Here is a 19,580-nt window from a genome sequence, read left to right on the forward strand (position 1 = left end):
GCTCCATGGCATGTGGGATCTTCCCGGACCGGGGCACGAACCCGTGTCCCCTGCATCGGCAGGCGGACTCTCAACCACTGTGCCACCAGGGAAGCCCCCCCTTTTGAGCTTTGAGTCTGAGGAAAGACAAGTGGTGGCACAGTCCACAGACAGAAAGCACCAGAGAGGAGGCTCAATGACCACATCATGACATGGCCTAAGTCTGGTGTGGGTCTCATGGGAACTGTTACGATAACCTCCGCTGGTCTCCAGCCTCTGGTTTCTGCCATCTGTGCCCCACACACAATTGGTCTTGCTCCTATGACTCTCTCCTCCTCAAAGACCTTTGGTGGTACTCCATGCCCCCCTCCCCACAAGGACCCATGCTCTCATATGCCAGTCATGACCCTGTGGACAGTTGGCCCTCGAAGCACACTCTGGTTCAGCCATCTGGTGGGATTACCTTCCCCAATACCTCCTGGCGGTTTCTCATCTCTGAGTCTGAACTGAGATTAGGGGAAGGGAAGGTGTGGTGCTCAGAGGTAATTTCTTCCCCTGAACTCCAAATTTTTAGCTTGTAAGGATGAAATTCTCCCCCCCATTCCCCTCACCACAAACCAAATTCTGCCACCTCATCCCCACCTGCTCGGTCGGCTGTCTGCCTTTCTTTGAATTCATCCACATTGTTGTGTTTCTATCTTAAATTTTTGCTTATCTTTTCTTGTGTCTTATTTTCCCAGTTAGATTATGAGTGTTGGGGTTTTTAAAAAATTAATAATTAATTAATTTATGGCTGCATTGGGTCTTTGTTGTTGTGCACGGGCTTTCTCTCTAGTTGCGGCGAGTGAGGGCTACTCTACGTTGTGATGTGAGGGCTTCTCGTTGCGGTGGCTTCTCTTGTTGTGGAGCAACGGCCCTAGGTGCGTGGGCTGTAGAGCTCAGGCTCAGTAGTTGTGGCGCACGGGCTTAGCTGCTCCACGGCATGTGGGATCTTCCCGGACCAGGGATTGAACCCATGTCCCTTGCATTGGCAAGGGAATCCTTAACCACTGCGCCACCAGGGAAGTCTCAAATTCTGAGTGTTTTGAGAACAGGAGCCCCACACCTTCTTCACCTCTGGACCCCCCAGCTCTCAGCTCATATAAGGAGTTTGGAATTGATACAGGTAAAAGTTGTTGTTTCGGGTGGGAGCAAAGGCAGTCCTGGGGGAGGGCCTTGAGAGGTGAAGCGGGCACATTGTAGCTCTTCTGGAGGCTCCACCGGTGTTCCTCTACTTCTGAGCTAGCCCAGGCCACCCACCCCAGGGGGTCTTGTGGCTCTCCAACTCCTTTAATCCCTCCTCTCTCTTTTCCTATTTCTTCCCCTTGTTCTCCAAGTAAAGGCCAAAGAGACTGAGAGGCCAGAGTGTGGTCAGAGTTCAATAAGAGAGGGAAACCTGGCCCCAGGATAAACCAAAGAGGGTTTCCCGGAGAATAGGGCTTTATTTTTTTTTTTAATTTATTTTATTTATTTATTTATTTATTTATATTTTTGGCTGCGTTGGGTCTTTGTTGCTTAGTGCGGGCGTTCTCTAGTTGCGGCGTGTGGGGGCTACTCTTTGTTGTGGTGCGAGGGCTTCTCCTTGTGGTGCCTTCTCTTGTTGCAGAGCATGGGCTCTAGGCATGCGGGCTTCAGTAGTTGCGGCGCATGGGTTCAGTAGTTGTGGCGCACGGGCTTAGTTGCTCCGCAGCACGTGGGATCTTCCAGGACCAGGGCACCTGGGATCTTCCCAGACCAGGGATGGAACCCGTGTCCCCGCATTGGCAGGTAGATTCTTAACCACTGCGCCACCAAGGAAGTCCCGAGAATAGGGCTTTAAATTAGAGTTTAGGGGACTTCCCTGGCAGTCCTGTGGTCAGGACCTGGTGCTTTCGTTGCTGAGGGCCCCGGGTTCAATCCCTGGTCGGGGAACTAGAATCCCACATGCCTCATGGCAAGGCCAAAAAAAAAAAAAAAAAAAAGAGTTTAGGAGAAGAGGGAGGAGGGCATCTCAGATAGGAAAGCACATCTTTGTGTAACAGAGATGAGGGGAAAGAGGCACGCGTGTGGATGTGTGTGAATGATTTGTTCTGTCTAGATTCCCAGTGTCCCAATGATATCAGAGAAAGGAGAACTGGGAAGGGAGCAGAGCAGTTTTCTAGACTGGGCTGGAGTCAGCCAGATGGTTGGGAGCTGGGAATCATTAGTGGAGAAGAAATAATAACTGGGCGTCTGAGTTTTGCTTTTTTTGGTAATTACATGAATAAAAATATATTCAGTAGATTGATAGAGCATTTATTTATGTGTATGTAAGTACATTATATGGACATAAATAGGGAATTGTGCTCCCAAGGAGCTTAGAATTAATATCTGTCCATCCAACACACACTTAATAAACACCTAACAAACCAATCGGGATGGTAGGGTATTCCAGGATAGAATGCAGACTGTAACAGGTGAATCTAAATGATTATATACGTATGGCAAAAACACACTGAGGGGGTGAGAAAAAAAAAAAAAGGTGCTGACCTAAGTAATTTGGAAAACAGTGTTATGACTGGAAACTGTAAGGCTAAAGATAAATGTAATGGCATACTCTACATAAACACTGTACTCTAGTTGATGAATTTGTTTCTCATGGGCTTATGGGTTAAAATTTTTGCAACTGCTTAATATGTACTTGGGTTGAGCAAATTAGTAATGGATATTGGGTTTCTCACTGTCAGAGAGAAGTAGGGAGGAAGGCTAGAATGAACCCTGTGGTACTGGATTAGAGTAAGAGACTTCAGTACAATCCTCATGGATTGGAAGACTCCATATTGTTAAAATGTCAATTCTCCCAAAATTGATCAATAGATTCAATGTAATCCCAATTAAAATCCCAGAAGGCTTTTTTGTAGAAATTGGCAAGCTGATTGTCTCATATAGAAAAGCAAAGGATCTGGAATAACTCAAACCAACTTTTAAAAAGTACAAAATTGAAGGACTTATACTACCTGATTTCAAGGCTCATTATAAAGCTATAGTAATCAAAACATAAAGATAGAAAAACAGATCAGTGGAACAGAGTAGAAAGTCTAGAAATAGACCCACAAAAATACAGTGAATTGATTTTTTCCCTTCTCTTTAAACACTTTTTTTTCTTTTTTACTTGTTCAATAGATGTTTGACAAAGGTGCAAAGGAATTCAGTAGAGAAAGGATAGTCTTTTTAACAAATGCTGCTGGAACAACTGGACGTCCATATGCAAAAAAAAAGAAAAACATTAACTCAAAATTAATCACAGATCTGGATAAAGCTGGTAATGCATAACCTCAATCTAATAATGAGTAAATATCAGATAAAATGAAACTGAGGGATATTAAACAACATAATTGGCATCTACTCTTCAGGAAAGACTGAATAACTGTCCCAGATTAAGGAGCCTAAGGAAACATGACAAGTAAATGTCAGTCACATATCTGGGGTTCTAATCCAGATTTCCTAATGTCTGGTCTACACCTATTTCTGACACCTTATTTCCATTATGCCAAGTGGCCAGTTTATAGTATAGGAGAGGATGGCTTCCATTTCATTCAACATTTGTACAGCACCTATTTATGATAAGAATAGGATAGCTCTCAGGGGTCTGAAGGAGCTCACAGTCCAGCAGAGATAGATCTACAAACAGAAGTTACTTTAATAATAAAAGTAAGACCGTAATAAGTGCTACAAATGAGGTGCAAACGACATGGTATAAGAATACAGAGGAGGGAAAACCTTCCTATCTGGAATAGACAAATTCGGTGATGGGAAGAACCGGGGAAGTCCTCCCCAGAATGGCAATAATCACCCTTTAGTAGGTGCTCAAAAAATGTCAGTATCTTTCTTCCCTTCACATTATGGCCCCAGCCTAACTTTCCTTAAGTCACACCAACCCCTCTGTTCCTGAACAGCGTGCCGTTTCATGCCTATGCTTTTTGCATCCTAAGTTCTCTCCTCTGGGAAGGGAATGCCCTGCGTAGAATGAAGGAAAGGTAACATGAAATGGAGCTAGGGAGAATACAAAGCATATGTTAACAGGCGCACGAGCTGTGGAGGCCAGCCTCAGGCTCTGCATCTACAAAAAGGATTTAATAAGACTCATTTCATAAGGTTGTTGAACGGATTAAACGGACATTCCTACAAAGCTCTTAGCCTCACGTCTGACACGGAACGAGCGCTGAGGGAATAGTCGCAGTATTTGTGGGTGCGCAGCGACCTTCCCCGCCCACCCCGCCCGGAGGGAGCCGCCCCTTGACCGGCCAGTCAGCGCCCAGGGCGCCCAGGCGGCGCCCGCGCTGCCACGTCGCCACCTCCCACCCTCTCGACACCAGTATTTAGTAGCCCCTTACCCGGCACTAGGTACCGGGTTCACCGGGCCGCGCCCGACCCGGCCTGCGTCCTTCGATTGGCTTCTGCAGGTGCCTGTCGTCCTCAGCCGCTGCAGATTGGCCGGGGTGGGTGGAAAGGGGCGGGCCTCGGGGAGCGTAGGAAGGGCGGGGACCCGGATGTGTGTGGTGGCGGCGGCCGAAGAGCTAGTGAGCGGAGCTCAGAGGCCTATGGATGAGGAGGACGCGGCGGCCCCGGTAGGCGGGGATCGGGGGCGGGGTCCCGGAGGCCTCGGGTCGGTCTCCACGGAGCCTGAGGCGGGAGGCTGGGGTCCTGGGAGGAGGCTTCGGAGTCAGGGGCGGGGTCTTGCGCTCTGGTCACTGGTCTTCCTCCCTGGGGACCCTCCTTGGCCCAGTGCAGGGCCTGGGGAGACTGGGCGTAGTCACACTGACGGGTCAGGGCCCCTTTCCCCCGGGTCTCGTCTGAGTGATCGGGCTGTGCCCGGGGTGGAGGCAGGGCCCGGTGCGGCCGCGTCTTGGCGGCGCCAAGGCTGTGGGGTTCTAGGCAAGCAGATGCCCCTAGGTCTGGGCGCCAACATCGACCTGGGGTCGAGCCCCCTGGCCGAGTGCCAAGGAGGGCAATCCTAGGGCTGCCCCACAGCTGCCTACCCTTTTGGTCACGCGGTGGCTTGTAGCTACTGCAGAAGCGTGTAATATGCGCATTGGGATTGAATTCAACCTAGCCGAGGCTTCCTAAGCCCCTGCTGTGTGCAAGGCACAGTCAGGCCTGGATGGAACCCTTGTCCAAGGGTTTGGGGGATGGGAAGAGAAAGTACCTCCCCTTTTTGTCGCTTTGGGAAAAATTCGTCCATTCATTCATTCATATGTTAGCACTGTTAGTGGTTTAAATACCTGGGTCGTCCTACTCCACTCCATCTTCACTGCTACCGTCTTTGGGGATGCCATCTCTCATCGGAACAGCTGCAGCAGCCTCCTAATTAATTGTTTGCCACTTCTGTTCTTGCTCCTTATAGGATCACTTTAGCCTCCAACCAACCACCTGAATGATCTTTATGATCTGATAAACCTTAAAATCATACAATTATCTTGCTTAAAACCCTCCAGAGCTTTCCCACCACACTTGAAATAAAATTCACACTCCTTAACATGGTCTGTAGGGCACTGATCTGGCCCCTACCTTCCTTCCATCCTCTTCTGGTACATTCTTCCTCCCTCACATTCCCTACACACTAGCCACCTGGCCTTTCTATTTTCCTACCATGCCAGCTGCCTTGCACCTCAGGACCTGTGTCCTGGCTGTCCCTTCTGCCTGGGATGCTCTTTCTTGGGCTTGTTACATGCCTGTCACCTTTTCGTCTCATAGAGTTCACCCCATTATTCTTTATCACAGCACTCTGCTTTTTCCTCCACTGTCTAACGTTGTCATGTCTGTTTATTGCCTGTCATGCCTCCCCCAATAGAATGGAAGTGCTATGAGAACAGACATCCCATCCATCTTGTTCACAGCTGTATCCCTAGCACCTAGGACAGTAGGGGCACATAGTGGGAGCTCAGTAAATGTTTGCTGAATGAAAGGATGAGGGTGGGGACTGTTGAGGTCAATCTGGGCAACTGGCTTCAAGTCCAGTGTCCTCTCCGCATTCTGGGTGGAACAGGCTGAGGTACTTTGCTCAGCGCCTTGCTTCCTCCTCCTCAATTCCCTTCTCCCCCTGGCAGGTTTGTTCTCATGAACAAGATGGATGACCTCAACCTGCACTACCGGTTTCTGAATTGGCGCCGCCGGATCCGGGAGATTCGAGAGGTCCGGGCTTTCCGATATCAGGAGAGGTTCAAGCACATTCTTGTAGATGGAGACACTTTGAGGTGAGTTTCGGGGAGTGCTTCCACATTTTCCTTTCTGGCCAGATCTTAGAGATGAAAAGGGGCTTTTGCAAAGGCAGAGGACTGTCTGCACTGCACAGGGAGGGGTATGTTGTAAACCCTGAAGGCCTTTCCGAATGGAGCAGTATATGCTTCTTCACCCCGCACCCGCCTCTGCCTGTGTCTGTGGGTCCCTCTCTCCTGGTCCACATTGGAAGCAGTCATGTCAGAGATGGAGGCTGCTGGGGTCTCAGGAATTGCCCAACTGCCTTGCTGAAAGGACTCCAGTGAGTCTGTGGGATGCCTGGGTCTCCTGCCTGCATCTCTGGAGTTGGGATTGGTGAAGAGTGGCCATTTCAAAGGCAGTGGATTTCCTGTTTTGGGAAGGACAGTCCTGTAGTGCATCCTGCTTACTGCCTTCCAACCATTTGGTTTGTGTGTTTGTTTTCGCTCTATTTTCTGGCTTGAACCCTTCCCCTGACTCCATCCAAGTCTAATTCTCTCACAAAGTTGTCACTGGAAGGGGGGAAGGAAGTAGTGTTATCTAGCCTAGAGACAGGAAAGCTGAGGAGTGGGGACTGAATAACTGTCTTCCAGTCTACGAAGGGCTTTGGTCCTGAGGATAGAGACCAGCCGTTCTCCAGCTCCACTGAGGACAGAGCCAGAGGAAAAGGGCTGAAGCTGCAGCATGAGGGACTGAGGTTAGACAGGGTTGTGAGACCCCTAATAGGCAACTGAGGGAGGCTCCGCATTCTCTTCCCCACCGGCAGTGAAGAAGCCAGGCTTGCATTGGTCTGGTGTGGGCTGGGCCCTGGCTGGAGGCGGCGGGTGGGGTGGGTGACCTCAAGTATCTTGTTATGCTGTTTGTGCAGATGTCCTGAAGTATGGCCTGATGGATTCTCTTCTGTGCTGGCCCTCACAGGGTGGGGGTTGGGGATGCTGAGGCCCTCCCCTCAACCCCTGGGCTAGGCTGCTAATGGAACTCCCCCTTCATTCCTCCTTCAGTTACCATGGAAACTCTGGTGAAGTTGGCTGCTACGTGGCTTCTCGACCCCTGACGAAGGACAGCAATTATTTTGAGGTGATCAAGGCAGGGGGTGGGCAGAGCAGGGGGTGAGATGGTTAATCTCCAAGGTGCTCTTTTATTGGGTTCTTGACTGGTCCTTTAAATTTTCCATCAGGATTATCCTGTTGGCTGGGAAAAGGGCCCAGGATGGCATGGTGCCTAATCTGAGAGGCACCCTAAAGTCCTTCCACCCTGTCCCTTCTGCTCTCCTGCCCTTCACCTAGGTAGACTTTGACCCATGTCCTTTCCCACCCCCTAACCCAAGCCCAGCGTCTACTCCATCTCCCATCTTTTTCCATAGCTTGGAAATTATCTTCTAAGTAATTGTGGTAAAGTGGGCCCCCACTTTCCCCAGTTCTCCCTCTGAGTGCCCTGACTTTTTCTCTGATTCCCCTGTCTTTTGCTCTTTGAGCCTCAGCCCCCTTTGATGTCTAACTCCCCTCCCTGCTAACTGTGCCCTGCTCTCCTCTCTCCAGGTGTCTATTGTGGACAGCGGGGTCCGGGGTACCATTGCTGTGGGACTGGTCCCTCAGTACTACAGCTTGGATCACCAGCCTGGCTGGCTGCCTGACTCTGTAGCCTACCATGCTGATGATGGCAAGTGAGTTGCCTTTTGTGGAACCCGACCCCTTTCCTATGGATTTGGGAATCTTGGATATAATGGACTACCTCAGGGTGGCTTTGGCTATTCCTTCACTGGTCTTGAGGTATTTTCATAGACCTTTCTGATAGGGACAGGAAGGTGGCCTGTTGGCCACCCATGAAGGTTTGCAGACTTAAAGGGGAGGGTGGAGCTCCCCCGAGAACGTAGGTAGATGCCATTGCAGAGTGATCGGGAGCAGGAGCACTGGGGAGAGGTTGGGAAGCCACGTTCGGGTCCTGTGTCTGTGCTGCTCTGTCCACAGGCTGTACAATGGCCGGGCCAAGGGCCGCCAGTTTGGGTCAAAGTGCAACTCCGGGGACCGGATTGGCTGTGGCATTGAGCCAGTGTCCTTTGATGTGCAGACTGCCCAGATCTTCTTCACCAAAAATGGGAAGCGGGTAAGTGGGACATCCCGAGTGAGATTTAAACGGCTTGAAGCTGTCCAGGGATTTGTGTGGGTAATAAGAAAGAGTCTGCTGGCTGGGGCTTGCCCAGGGCCCCACGGGGTTATTTCCCATCTTCTTCAGTTCAGCCTCAGATTCTCCTGGGGTCTCCTGCATGTAGGAGAAGATGCTCCCCACACCCAGGGGAAGCTGGGACATTCCCCAGGTGATGAACGCAGAGGGGCAGGTTTGTGCAGCGGAGGAGGGGCAGAAACTCTGGGGGACAGAATTGTTGATGTGGGGGAAGGTTTTGAGCAGAAAAAAAGATGGGGAGATTATGACCTGGCTGCATAAGCTGGAGGTCCTCTTGGGATTTTTGACTTGAATGCTTTTGGGGGATATGTCCTTCCTGTGTTTCATGTCCCTTGTTTCACTTCGCCTTTCCTTCCCTCTTCAGAGAGAGACTAGTGATGGTGAAGGGATGGGATAAGAGCAAATAGGAGAGACCCCGGCTCTCTTTCTTCTCCTCCCCAGCCCCATCTCCCACCCTGAGAAATTGCCTTCTCAGGCCTCCGCCGGCCAGCCTAGTGGTCTTCCTCCCTTAAGCATCTGTGCTCCGCACTTTCCTGCTCCAGTCCACACTCACGCGTACCTAAAGTGTGTGGGGGGTTGTCGAGAGAATTGTGTTTGCCTTCTAGCTCCGTGGGTACCTTGCTCAGCTAGGAGTACTCAGCAGCTTTTTATGCTTCTCTGTACCTCTGTTTTGCTACCTGTCAGTGTGTGTGATGCTGACTGGTTGCATCATCTCAGAAGTCCCATTGTGAGAATTAGATAAGCTGTGGAAAAGTGAGCCAGGCGGCAGCTCCCTCCCTTCCTCCCCCTCCCTCCGCTGCAGGTGGGCTCCACCATCATGCCCATGTCCCCCGATGGGCTGTTCCCAGCAGTGGGCATGCACTCCCTGGGTGAGGAGGTGCGGCTGCACCTGAACGCTGAGCTGGGCCGCGAGGACGACAGTGTCATGATGGTGGACAGTTACGAGGACGAGTGGGGCCGACTGCACGACGTCAGAGTCTGTGGAACTGTAAGTAAGGGGCAGGTAGGGCTGGGCAGAATCCCGGGATCCACAGAAGCATGTCAGGATTGCCTAGAATGGGGAGTGAAGACAGGGTCTTTTTTAAAATTTATTTATTTTTGCCTGTATCGGGTCTTCGTTGCTGCACGCGGGCTTTCTCTAGTTGCGGCGAGCGGGGGCTACTCTTCATTGCAGTGCACAGGCTTCTCATTGCGGTGGCCTCTGTTGTTGCGGAGCACGGGCTCTAGGTGCGAGGGCTTCAGTCGTTGCGGCACACGGGCTCAGTAGTTGTGGCTCGTGGGCTCTAGAGCGCAGGCTCAGTAGTTGCAGTGCATGGGCTTAGTTGCTCCGTGGCATGTGGGATCTTCCCGGACCAGGGCTCGAACCCGTGTCCCCTGCATTGGCAGGTGGATTCTCAACCACTGCGCCACCGGGGAAGTCCCAAGACAGGGTCTTTTGTAGGGTTTTGGAAAGTGGGAATTTTGTCAGGAGAGCCTGGCGTCCTGACATGATTCTTGAGTCCAGATCTGTGTTCTCCTTAGCGTTGGTCCTCTTTCCTGCCTTCCCTTTGTTTGAGAGCTCAGCCTAGTTGCTTAACCCTGGGAACAAGCAGTAGCCAGTAGCTCTCCTTTGCCTTCTTTGGTTCCTTCAGCCCCCTCCCCCCACCCCATGCACGCTGCTGCCCTGCACGCCTGCCTTTGAGAGGCTGGGCTGACTTGGAGGCCAGATGCCTGGAACACCCTTTTGGCCTGATCCCAGCCCAGCTAGCCCAGCTTTCCATTCTCTGCATTGTGGAGCAGGTGTGGTCACAAATCCCAGTCATGCTGGGGAAGGTTCTTTGAGATCTTTTTCGAGTAAGCATCAATGACAGTCTCTTCTGCCTTCCTACATTTTATAGAGGATGAGAATAGAGGCAGATCATGATTCAGTGAGAGTCCTTGATCCTCCAAAGCTGGCCTTTTTATACATTTCATCATACCTGCTTTAGTCCCCTGCCTAGATTTTAAACTTTCTTGGGAAGTGTATGGACCTTGAGAGAGGGAAATTCTTCATATCTACCCTCTGTGCCTCATGCTGGGTTGGGAGTGAATGGATGCTGAGTTAGGGGTCTGGCCCTGACCTCTGGTGGGCCGCTCGGGCCTTCTACTTCGCATTGTCCCTCTGCTGCCCTCCTGCTCCTTCCCTGCTCAACCTTTTCCTCCGCCCTCTGGCATTCTCACCCCAACCCAGGCTGTTTTCAACTCAGCCTTTGATAGCAAAACAGAAGCAGCGGGGCGGGGGTGGTGGTGGGGGTGGTGGGGGGAGTGGATTATGAGTAAGGCTCTCCACTCTGGAGTTCAAGGTGAGTCAAACACAAGGAAAATGGCAGAAAGCGTGGCCTCCTGCAGCTTCGGGCACTCTGCACCCCCTTCTGGCACTAGGATCCAGGAGGCCTCAGATGCCCACGCCCTGACCTTCATCCCTCCTTTCTTTTCCCCTTCCACCATCATTTTGACAACATCTACAGAGTTGAACTTGGGACTGAGCCAGGGCGATGTTCCAGCTCTCATCCTTGACCTCTCCTCAAGAGTTTTTTCCTGGCACCCTTTCCCTGCCTGGACCTGTCCCCACTCTGCTCCCTGCTCCTCCCAGGCAGTCTTTTCTAATTGATGCGGAATCCTGTAGACATTTATAAATAGCCTTCCTTCCTCCCTGTCCTTCCCCCAGTGCCCTCAGGCCACACATTTAAGAATTTTTTTCTTTCTTGGACATAAGCTGTTCAGTGTAGCTCTTCTGTCAAACCCACAGCCCAGCTGGGGACAGCTGACAGGTAAGCACACTGCTCCCTGCGCACTTGCTCCTCTGGGGCAGACGTGGGCATGAGCCTCTTGAGGGACGCGGGCTTCTCTTCTAGCCTTGCCAACTACCTCATCTTTCAAATGAGGGTGACTTACCCAGTTTCTGTCAGCCCCTCGGCCCCCCATCCACTCTTGCCTCCTGGCCTCCTTGCCTCATCCTTTTTGTCCCTTCTGACCATCCACTGTATTTCCGATCCAGCAATCAGAGTGGTGTCAGCCTGGAGGAGCCTGGGAGAGGTCATTAGGCTGTGCCTGTGCCTCCTATTTCTAAAGATGTCCAGCACAGCTGCTTCTCCTCTCTGCCCTTCCTGTTTTTACGTCCCCCTCTGTGGGGAGCCCTTCCCTGAGACCTCAGACCTCTGCTGTTGTTGCAGCCTGTTTCTCCTGCCCCAGGTGATGTTCCCAGGAGGACACCCCATAGAACCATAAAGGTCTGGAGGAGGCTTCGATGCCATCCTGTCCAAGTTTCTCAGTGCAGAGACTGTGGGCATCTTAGGTGAGACAGTTCCTTGATGTGCAGGACATTTAGCATCCCTGGTTCCCAGACCCAGGATGCTGGTAGCTCCACCCGCCACCCCCACCGCCACCCCCGCCCCAGTTGTCGTGACTGCCCGCACATTCCCATATATCCTCTTGTACTGCTGAGAAAACAGTCCCAGAGAAAAGTGAAGAGACTTGATCAAATGTCAAACAGCGAATTAGTAGCAGAACTAAGCCCAGATATTCATTCCTTGACCCCTACGCCTGCTTTTTCCACTGTCTGATATATGCTGCTGCCTTCTGCCCAGGCCCACTCTTCTGTAGCCAATCTCTCCTGCTCGCTTCTCACAAGATGAATCCAGAGTTCCTGGGCTTAAATTCCCACGTCCCTGGGGATTTCTCCCGTCTAGTGTCTTTAGCCAGGGGCCTCCTAGGTGAGTTTACTCGGCTACCTTGGAATTCTTTTACTCCTAGCCCTTTCTCCCAGTTTTGTAGTCTCAATTATCCTCTCTTCTCCCTTCTCACTGGTTCTTCCCATACAGAAGAGTGAATTCAACTCCTGACCCTTTTTTTTCCTCCAGCAATTCATTATGAAAAGTTTCAAACATACAGGAAAGTTGAAAAAATAGCACAGTGAACACCCACTGTATCCCCACTACCTAGATTCAAGAGTTGTTAATATTTAGTTGTGTTTGTTTGATCTGAGGATCTATATATAGACAGACCGGCTCTTTCCAGAGGGAAGTCTTTCCCTGCTTCCTGTGGCCTCACTTTCCCCTCCTAAAGAGCTCCCCCTTCCCAGAGCTCCGGATGCTGAAGAATTGCTGTTGCATTTGCTTAGGCACGGGGTGCTGCCCCTCATTCCTGTCCCCAGGCCTTGCACAGTGAGGTAATGTGTCAAGGGTGGGGCTGGGGGGGGAGCAGTAGGTAGGGCTGGGGGATTAGACTCATTCTGTCTTTGTTTCTCATTCCTGTTCCTAGCTCCTCTAACAACTCCTTAGTGATGGGGCAACAGCTTTGGTACACAAAGTGTGGTGAATGAGGCCCCACCCTCTCAGGGGTCCTCCCTGGGCCCAGCCCAGGAGGAGACCGTGTTGGGGCCTGAGCTGGCCGGTGGGGAGCATGTTCTTGGTTCGTGTTTCAGTTGCTTCTAGGCCCTGCGGGCACTGAGTCCTCCCTTGCTCCTGTCAAGAGGGATTAGGGTCTCTGCTGGCAAGAGGAGGAGGGCCGGTCGCAGCAGGAGAGGAGGCTGAGAAGGGCTACTGGTATGAGGGAGGGGGCGGGGTGCAGGAGGCTCTCTGCACTCTGGTCTGCAGCCTCCGCTCTGCGGAGTTGACCTGTTTGGCCTCTCGAGGCTTCCATTGTGTGTGGAGGGAGGCGGGGTGGGGAGGGGGTCTTGAGAGCCTTAAGGAAGGAGTTCCCCACCCCCACCAAAGATGTAAAGGAGCATGCCTGTTGATTGGGGGTATTGTTTGAGGAGAAACACTGGGAGGAAGACAGTTGGTCCCTTGGGATGGAGTCATCTGAGGAGTGTCCTGGGAGCCCAGGGGACCATTCTAGTTGGGGGTAAGGGCTGAGGTGAAAGATCCTTTCCTTCTTTGTGATTGGCAGTTCCAGTCTGTTGTAGCTTGGGGGCGACTGTTAATGTTTAGGGAGCATTGGAACTTCGGGATATTCCAGTATCACCCCCATTTCCTGAGTCAGGGAAAGGCTGACGTGTGCATTTATCACCTACGGGGGGTCAGGCTCCAGGCTAAGCCCTTGACACTCACTTCACTTCATTGTACTCATATTTGGAGATGCAGGTAGTGGTACCCCTATTTTACTGGCGAAGTATCTGAGGCTTAAGTGAGAGTCACTTGCTTGAGTTTGGTGACTAGTAAGTAATAGGAGCTAGGATTTGAACCCAGGTCTGTTTGATTCTCTTTCAAACTAAGAAGTATCTTGGGAATTCCCTGGTGGTCCAGTGGTTAGGACTCCGCGCTTCCACTGCAGGGGGCACGGCTTCTATCCCTGGTCGGGGAACTCAGATCCTGCAAGCCCTGTGGCACGGCCAAAAAATAAAAAAAAAAGTAGAAACTAAGAGAAACCTGAGGCACCGATTGAGGGACCAGCATCAAGATTCTAGCAACTCAGACTCTAGGTGCTAAACCTCTCACCTCCTCTAGGTTTCTACCAGCCCTAGTCTAAGGAGGGGAGGAGTGCACTCAAGCAAGGATCTATCAGGGAGGCCAGACTCTCCCCTACCGGCTCCTCTCAGTGCTCTGAGAAGGCTCCCAGGGCTTGGGAGGACTTTGCCCAGCGGCAGGAGAGTGGATCCAGAGGAACAGATGAATCCAGGGGCTTACACCCTAGGGGGTGGGTGGTTCCTCTCTTGAAGAGGTGGCCTGTGCATGGCCCTAGCCTTCCAGGCATTCAGCAGTCTGTCTGAGCTGCTCTGCTTTCTGAGCCGCTCTGCTCTGCGGGCTGGGGAGTGGGTTTTAGAGTCCCATGTTAGTGTGTTTCATCCTCCTGGCCTTTTAGCTTAAGGAACCATCCCCACGCTATCCATAGACAAACCGGCAGCCTACCCCCCTCTGGGCTGAGGCAGAGGGAATGGTTGGGCGGGTTTTTCCCAAGGATCAGGATCTGGATCTGCTGTCTCTTGGCTCTGGAAGTGGAGAACACTGTGTTTCCTATGCCGAGGCCAGTTGGATGGAGTGGGTCAAGGGCAGCTGTGAGATCCCCCACCCAGTTCTGCAATGCAGGGTGGAGAGGTTGGGCTGGGGGCTGCTCGGATTGGGTGGAGTCTGTGTTAGTTAATGTGCATCATACCACATCCCTCCGGGCCCTGTGGGGAGAGATGCAGAGGAGGAACCCGGGCCACGCTGAGAACATACAGAGGACCAGAAATAGAATTTAAACAGCGTGGGGCTTCATAATACCCAGTAAATCAGAAGACCACCTGCAGGGGACCCCTTTCTGATAGAAGAAAGCAGTGTGAGATAATGGAGACTTGGGCTAGGAGTATGAATATCACAGAGCCAGTGTCCCCCGAAACATGTATGGTCCTGGCTGCAGGAAGGAGAGAAGAAAGTTTCGGTGGCCTCCTGTACACCTCTGGCCTTTCTCCTGGTGCCCCCTGTCCCCCGCCTCCAGTTCTCTGGGGAGGAGGGGAGAATGGACTTGAGGTGACAGGGCTTCAGGGATCCAGGGCTGAGAAGGGGGCCGAGTCCCTCCCTTGCCTCCCTGAAGGGGTTGCTGAGGATGCAGCGCCTGCCTCTGCTGAAGACGCACGGAGGCTTCGGCACTGGTGCAGGCGAGCGTGATGCCTTTCCTGTTCAGGCAGGAGTTCTTTGTGGGGTGAGAGGCCAGCGTCCTAAAGCTTGCCAGGGATAAGTGGAGGAGATCCTCAGGGAGTGAGTTTTCTTCAGGGCCGGAGGGGTGGGAGGGTAGAAGAAAGTCTTGAGGGGCAGTTTGGTTAATTAAAAAGGGATTAAGGAATCCCAGGTGATGCTGAGGGTGGGGGAAAGAGGGGATGGCGTTGAGTCACAGCCCTACCATCACCATGACAACTGATAAATAAATCCTCCCAGATCGGGGGTTGCCGCCCCATCATGCCCAGGCAGGATCACTGTGGGGCTGAAGAGCCCCAAGAGCCCATCAGTCATCTCCCCTCCACACCCCTGCTCCAGCTTGAAAGAGCCATGAGGGGCTGGGAGCAGGAACGCCTGCCTTTCTAGCTTCTCTCTGCCTGCTCCCCTCCCTCACATTAAATGAAGGAGAAGAGCTGGTCGTCCTCGGTTCCCTGGCTCCCCTTGACACCTCCCTGACCCCGCTACAAACAGCTCTGTTCAAAGCCAAGTAAAACACAGACCTTGAGAAATTATATCAGTCCCATCCCAGGCAGAACTGGCCTCTGAGCTCGTCTCCCCTCCCCCGGACGTCTGGAGTTGGCCCCTAACCTCTGCATCCTCCCCATCCCCCTGAGGCACCCTGAGAAAGCCATCAGGCTTCCTCTCAGCCTAGCCTTTGCTTCTCCTCTTCTCTGTGTTCAGAGCCCCTGGGTGGCCCTTTCCTGGCAGGGTGATTGAGGGAAGTGATGGCAGAGTCTACAGACCCCTGTGTGGTCCTGGCGCTCGGCCATGCGGATCGCCGTGCTGCTCTCGCCGGCTCCCCACAGCAAGGAGAGGGTTTTTGGCTCGGTAGGCAGGTGGGCGCAGCCTTTAGCAGGGGCTCAGCCCTCTTGCTCGTGCTGCCACCTCCACGCCCCTGCCCCCACCCCTGTTCTCCCGTGCCTGCCTGGAACCCTGAGGCCCACTTTGTGCCTCCAGGATCCCTTCCCTTTCGGCCAGGGCTTTCTGTGAGACCCAGGAAAACTGGTCCCCAGATGGCCCTGGAACCAGGTTTCCAGGGGTGGGGTGCTAGCCTGCCCCCCACCCCTGGTTCTTCCCCCACAGCTACTGGAGTACTTGGGCAAGGGCAAGAGCATCGTGGACGTGGGGCTGGCCCAGGCCCGGCACCCGCTGAGCACCCGTAGCCACTACTTCGAAGTGGAGATCGTGGACCCTGGAGAGAAATGCTACATCGCCTTGGGGCTGGCCCGGAAGGTGGGCGCCAGTGCTGGCTTTTGGCCTGTGGAGCTGCTCAGCTCTGGGGCTGTTGGGCCGGGGCCCGGAGCTCTTGGGGAGATCAAGGGGCTGGGCTGCAGAGGGAAGTCTAACCCGAGACAGAACAGGCCGTATGTATCTGCCGTGTAAGGGCACAGACCCCAAGTCACCTTGGAGCTGAGAGAGGGTCGTGAGCTCACCACACGCACCAAGGCCTGGATGCGGGGTGGGGGGCAGCCTGCAGCCCTGGCTGGGAAAGCCAAGCACCTTCCCACCTTCCCCTGCAACCTCCAGTGCCTGAAGGGGTGAGGCTGCCGGGGTGGGAGCAGCCATCTGGGTCGTAGCTTTGTTTCAGAAGATCGAGGGTTCGTAAGCCACTCTCCCGTCCTCTTTTCTGTGCGTGGTACCACAGCTTTCCTTTTTTTGTCTTGGTGTAGGATTATCCCAAGAACAGGCACCCTGGCTGGAGCAGAGGGTCTGTGGCTTATCATGCAGGTGCGTGAGGGGCTGCCCTGGGGAAGCTGGGGGGGGCGTTGGGTATCGGGGCACAGGGACATCCATTTCCCTGACCCCGCACTAGGGGCCTCGCTTTCAGCATCTGGCCGGAGAGACTTTCCCCTGCCGCTCTCTGCTCTCCCCATCCCAAGCTGCTAGCGCTTTCTCTTCATCTGTGTTTTTCCTCCCAGCCCAAAGAGCCAGGGGAGCAGAACAGGGGTGGGGGATCTGGGCCCGAACTGGACATTCCAGGCCTCTGAGTTGGCTCCCTCTGCACCCTTCCTGCAGATTCTGCATTTTCTTTTTTTTTTTGATTGGCTTGATTTCCTTTAGGGCTTCTTTTAGAAAGGAGGAGCTGTGAGTTCCTGGTCCCGCCTCTCCCTCCCCTCCGAGGGCCCCGCTCTCTAACCAGCTCCCGAGGGAGTTTCCCCCTCAGCCCCTTGAGGGGACAGATGTGTGTCTCTCTTTAACCTGGTGCCCTCATTCTCTCTCCTCCCTTCCTCAGGGCCAGCGAGGGAGGGAGGGACACTTCAACTTTAAGCAGGGGCCGCTCTAGGGGCTGTAGGGTGTCGGCCCCTCCCTCAGGTGTGTGTCCTCTCCCCTCCCTCCGACAGATGACGGGAAGATCTTCCATGGCAGTGGTGTGGGGGACCCCTTTGGGCCACGCTGTTACAAAGGGGACATCATGGGCTGTGGAATCATGTTCCCCCGGGACTACATCTTGGACAGTGAGGGTGAGTGGGGTGACCGTGGCCAGCGAGGCTGGTCGGGCAGAGGGTGGGGGCAGTACCACAGGAGCTCAGGTTTCCTGGCCCCCAGGTGACAGTGATGACAGCTGTGACACAGTGATCCTGTCCCCGACCGCCCGAGCTGTCCGGAATGTCCGGAACGTCATGTACCTGCACCAGGAAGGGGAAGAGGAAGAGGAGGAAGAGGAAGAGGAAGATGATGGGGAAGAGATAGAACAGGAGCACGAGGGCAAGAAGGTGGTGGTGAGTGGGGTGGGTCTGGGGTTGGACTAGGGGTCTTGGGCCTCCGTGAGGTCTGGTGTTAGTGCAGAAAGCGGAGCCCAGGGAGGGGAGAGGGGAAGCCCTGCTGCTGTGGGCGTGGGGCCGCTGAGTGGGGAGACTGGCTGGGAGGCCGGTTTCTGGCCTCGGGACGCCCTCTCGTGGTTACCTCCTGCATCGCCCTCTGTCTCTCGCCAACAGTGGTGCGAGTTGGGAGTGATGGGGCTCAGGCCTACGTAGCTGCTCCAGCATCCTCAGAGGAGAGGCTAGAGCCTGCCTATCCCACTTTTCTCTTCCACCCCAGGTTTTCTTCACTCGGAATGGCAAGATCATTGGGAAGAAGGATGCTGTCGTACCTTCTGGGGGCTTCTTCCCCACAATTGGGATGCTGAGCTGTGGGGAGAAAGTCAAAGTGGATCTGCACCCCTTGAGTGGCTAGGCCTTCTCCCCTGGACCTGCCCCTTCTCCCTCTCCTCGCCCTTTGCAGAGCCAGGTACCTCGTTCCTGACGCCCCGAGGATTTGCTTACCCAGCAGGCCCCAGGGGGTGTGTTGTCCCTCTGTCCTACCAGATCGGGCCCCTGCCAAGCTCCTCTGTGCCCGTGTTTCTGACCTGGTGCTGCCCCTGTTGTGAGTCCCTGGGTGAGAGTTCCTGGCTGGACAGGAACCAGCCCAAAGGATGGTGTTGCTTCGTGGGTGGGTCCCACTGGCTTTGGCCGTGGGCTCCCGCATGCCCCTCCCACTCTGGCCCGTGTGAGGGGAGAGGAGTGAGCGCCTGTCTCAGCTGCTGTTGGGCGTGAGGCTCGGCAAGGGTGGAGCAGGACACCCCCTCCTCTGTTTACCACAGGGCTCCTCTTCTCATCTTCTTTCCTGATCCCTGTCCTCGTCGTGTGAAGCAGTTGCCGCTGTCATCCCCCCCTGGCTGGGCTGCGGGGGGCTCTCTTGGGCCCTCTGTCTCCTTCCACTGACTGGTGTCCCGAGAAGACTACTCGAGGGTCTCCGTTCTTTCCCCTGCGAGCCAGCTTCCTCCCTCACTGCCTGCTCAGGCACCACCGTCCCCCCGAGAATCCGAGTCTCTGGCTTCCCCCAGCTGTACGCACGTAGATGGTGTCCATGACGTGTTTGATGGGGTGAGAGAGGGGCTGTCAAATCGGGGGACTGGGGCCTTTGCTCCTGTCTCCCCCTTGCCCTCCTTGGCTCCCCTGTGGCACCCGTCTCTCGTTCCTGGGGAGGCAGGCGGAGACTCCAGAGCCTGTCTCTCCCACGTGGTGAGGGCAGGACCCCAGAGCCCTAGCGAGAGCCCGAGGGCACGGGCCCACGCTCCCCTGCCCTGCCTTGCCCCCGCCCCTGCTTGCTGCCTGTGCCAGTTGCCTGTTTTGCTTCAGTGTTTGATTCTAGCACTTAACGTGTCCTCCCGCACCAAGCCCTCCTGTCTCCTAGCCCCTTGACCCCTGTCCCCTCCTCAGTGGCTTCTGGGAGGGAGACGGAGCAGGAGCAGGTGGCCTTGGTTTGGGCAGAGTAGGCAGGGCTTTGGGGAAAGGGGTGCCGTGTTGTGCTGCTGGGGCCTCCCCTTTGGCCCTCCCTTCAGGCCCTGCACTATGATGTATGAAATGTATGTACAGACCAGAGATGTTTATACAGCCAATAAAGATGGAGTTTCCATATTTATCAGTACGGCCGGGACAGGGGACTCCTTTCCAGTACAGGGGACCAGGGACAGGGCTGGAGGAGGGGGCGGCCGAGGGCATTTGCTCACCAGGCACGTGTGGACCAGTATGGGGT

The 19,580-nt window shown here is 54.0% G+C and overlaps 1 protein-coding gene across 4 annotated transcripts; it reads left to right on the top strand.

The window, feature by feature from the left end:
• The first annotated feature begins 4,503 nt into the window (after positions 1-4,503).
• SPRYD3 (SPRY domain containing 3) lies at positions 4,504-19,472 on the top strand. Of its 4 annotated transcripts, XR_449104.3 has the most exons (12): positions 4,515-4,604; positions 6,084-6,230; positions 7,233-7,308; positions 7,770-7,894; positions 8,199-8,334; positions 9,215-9,400; positions 16,149-16,298; positions 16,736-16,793; positions 17,408-17,527; positions 17,613-17,785; positions 18,105-18,293; positions 18,646-19,472. XR_449104.3 is itself a non-coding variant. In XM_007125783.2 (11 exons), the coding sequence occupies exons 1-11, from the start codon at positions 4,582-4,584 to the stop codon at positions 18,237-18,239; spliced, it is 1,329 nt and encodes a 442-aa protein (XP_007125845.1). In that variant the 5' UTR covers positions 4,504-4,581; the 3' UTR covers positions 18,240-19,472. The 4 variants fall into 4 exon arrangements, 3 of the variants coding, with proteins under 3 accessions (XP_007125845.1, XP_054941592.1, XP_054941591.1); XM_007125783.2 differs by having other exon boundaries at positions 4,504-4,604; positions 18,105-19,472; XM_055085617.1 differs by lacking the exon at positions 17,613-17,785.
• Positions 19,473-19,580: the final 108 nt, after the last annotated feature.

This window comes from Physeter macrocephalus, chromosome 6, assembly GCF_002837175.3.
Source record: "Physeter macrocephalus isolate SW-GA chromosome 6, ASM283717v5, whole genome shotgun sequence".
NCBI classification, from domain to species: Eukaryota; Metazoa; Chordata; class Mammalia; order Artiodactyla; family Physeteridae; genus Physeter; species Physeter macrocephalus.

Bases quoted from the DNA above. Each gene is read 5' to 3' on its own strand.
- SPRYD3 (XM_055085616.1), top strand. From the start codon at position 4,582: ATGAGGAGGACGCGGCGGCCCCG. The intron at 4,605-6,083 runs GTAGGCGGGGAT...TCCCCCTGGCAG, and splicing joins AGGAGGACGCGGCGGCCCCG to GTTTGTTCTCATGAACAAGA. The intron at 8,335-9,214 runs GTAAGTGGGACA...CCTCCGCTGCAG, and splicing joins TCACCAAAAATGGGAAGCGG to GTGGGCTCCACCATCATGCC.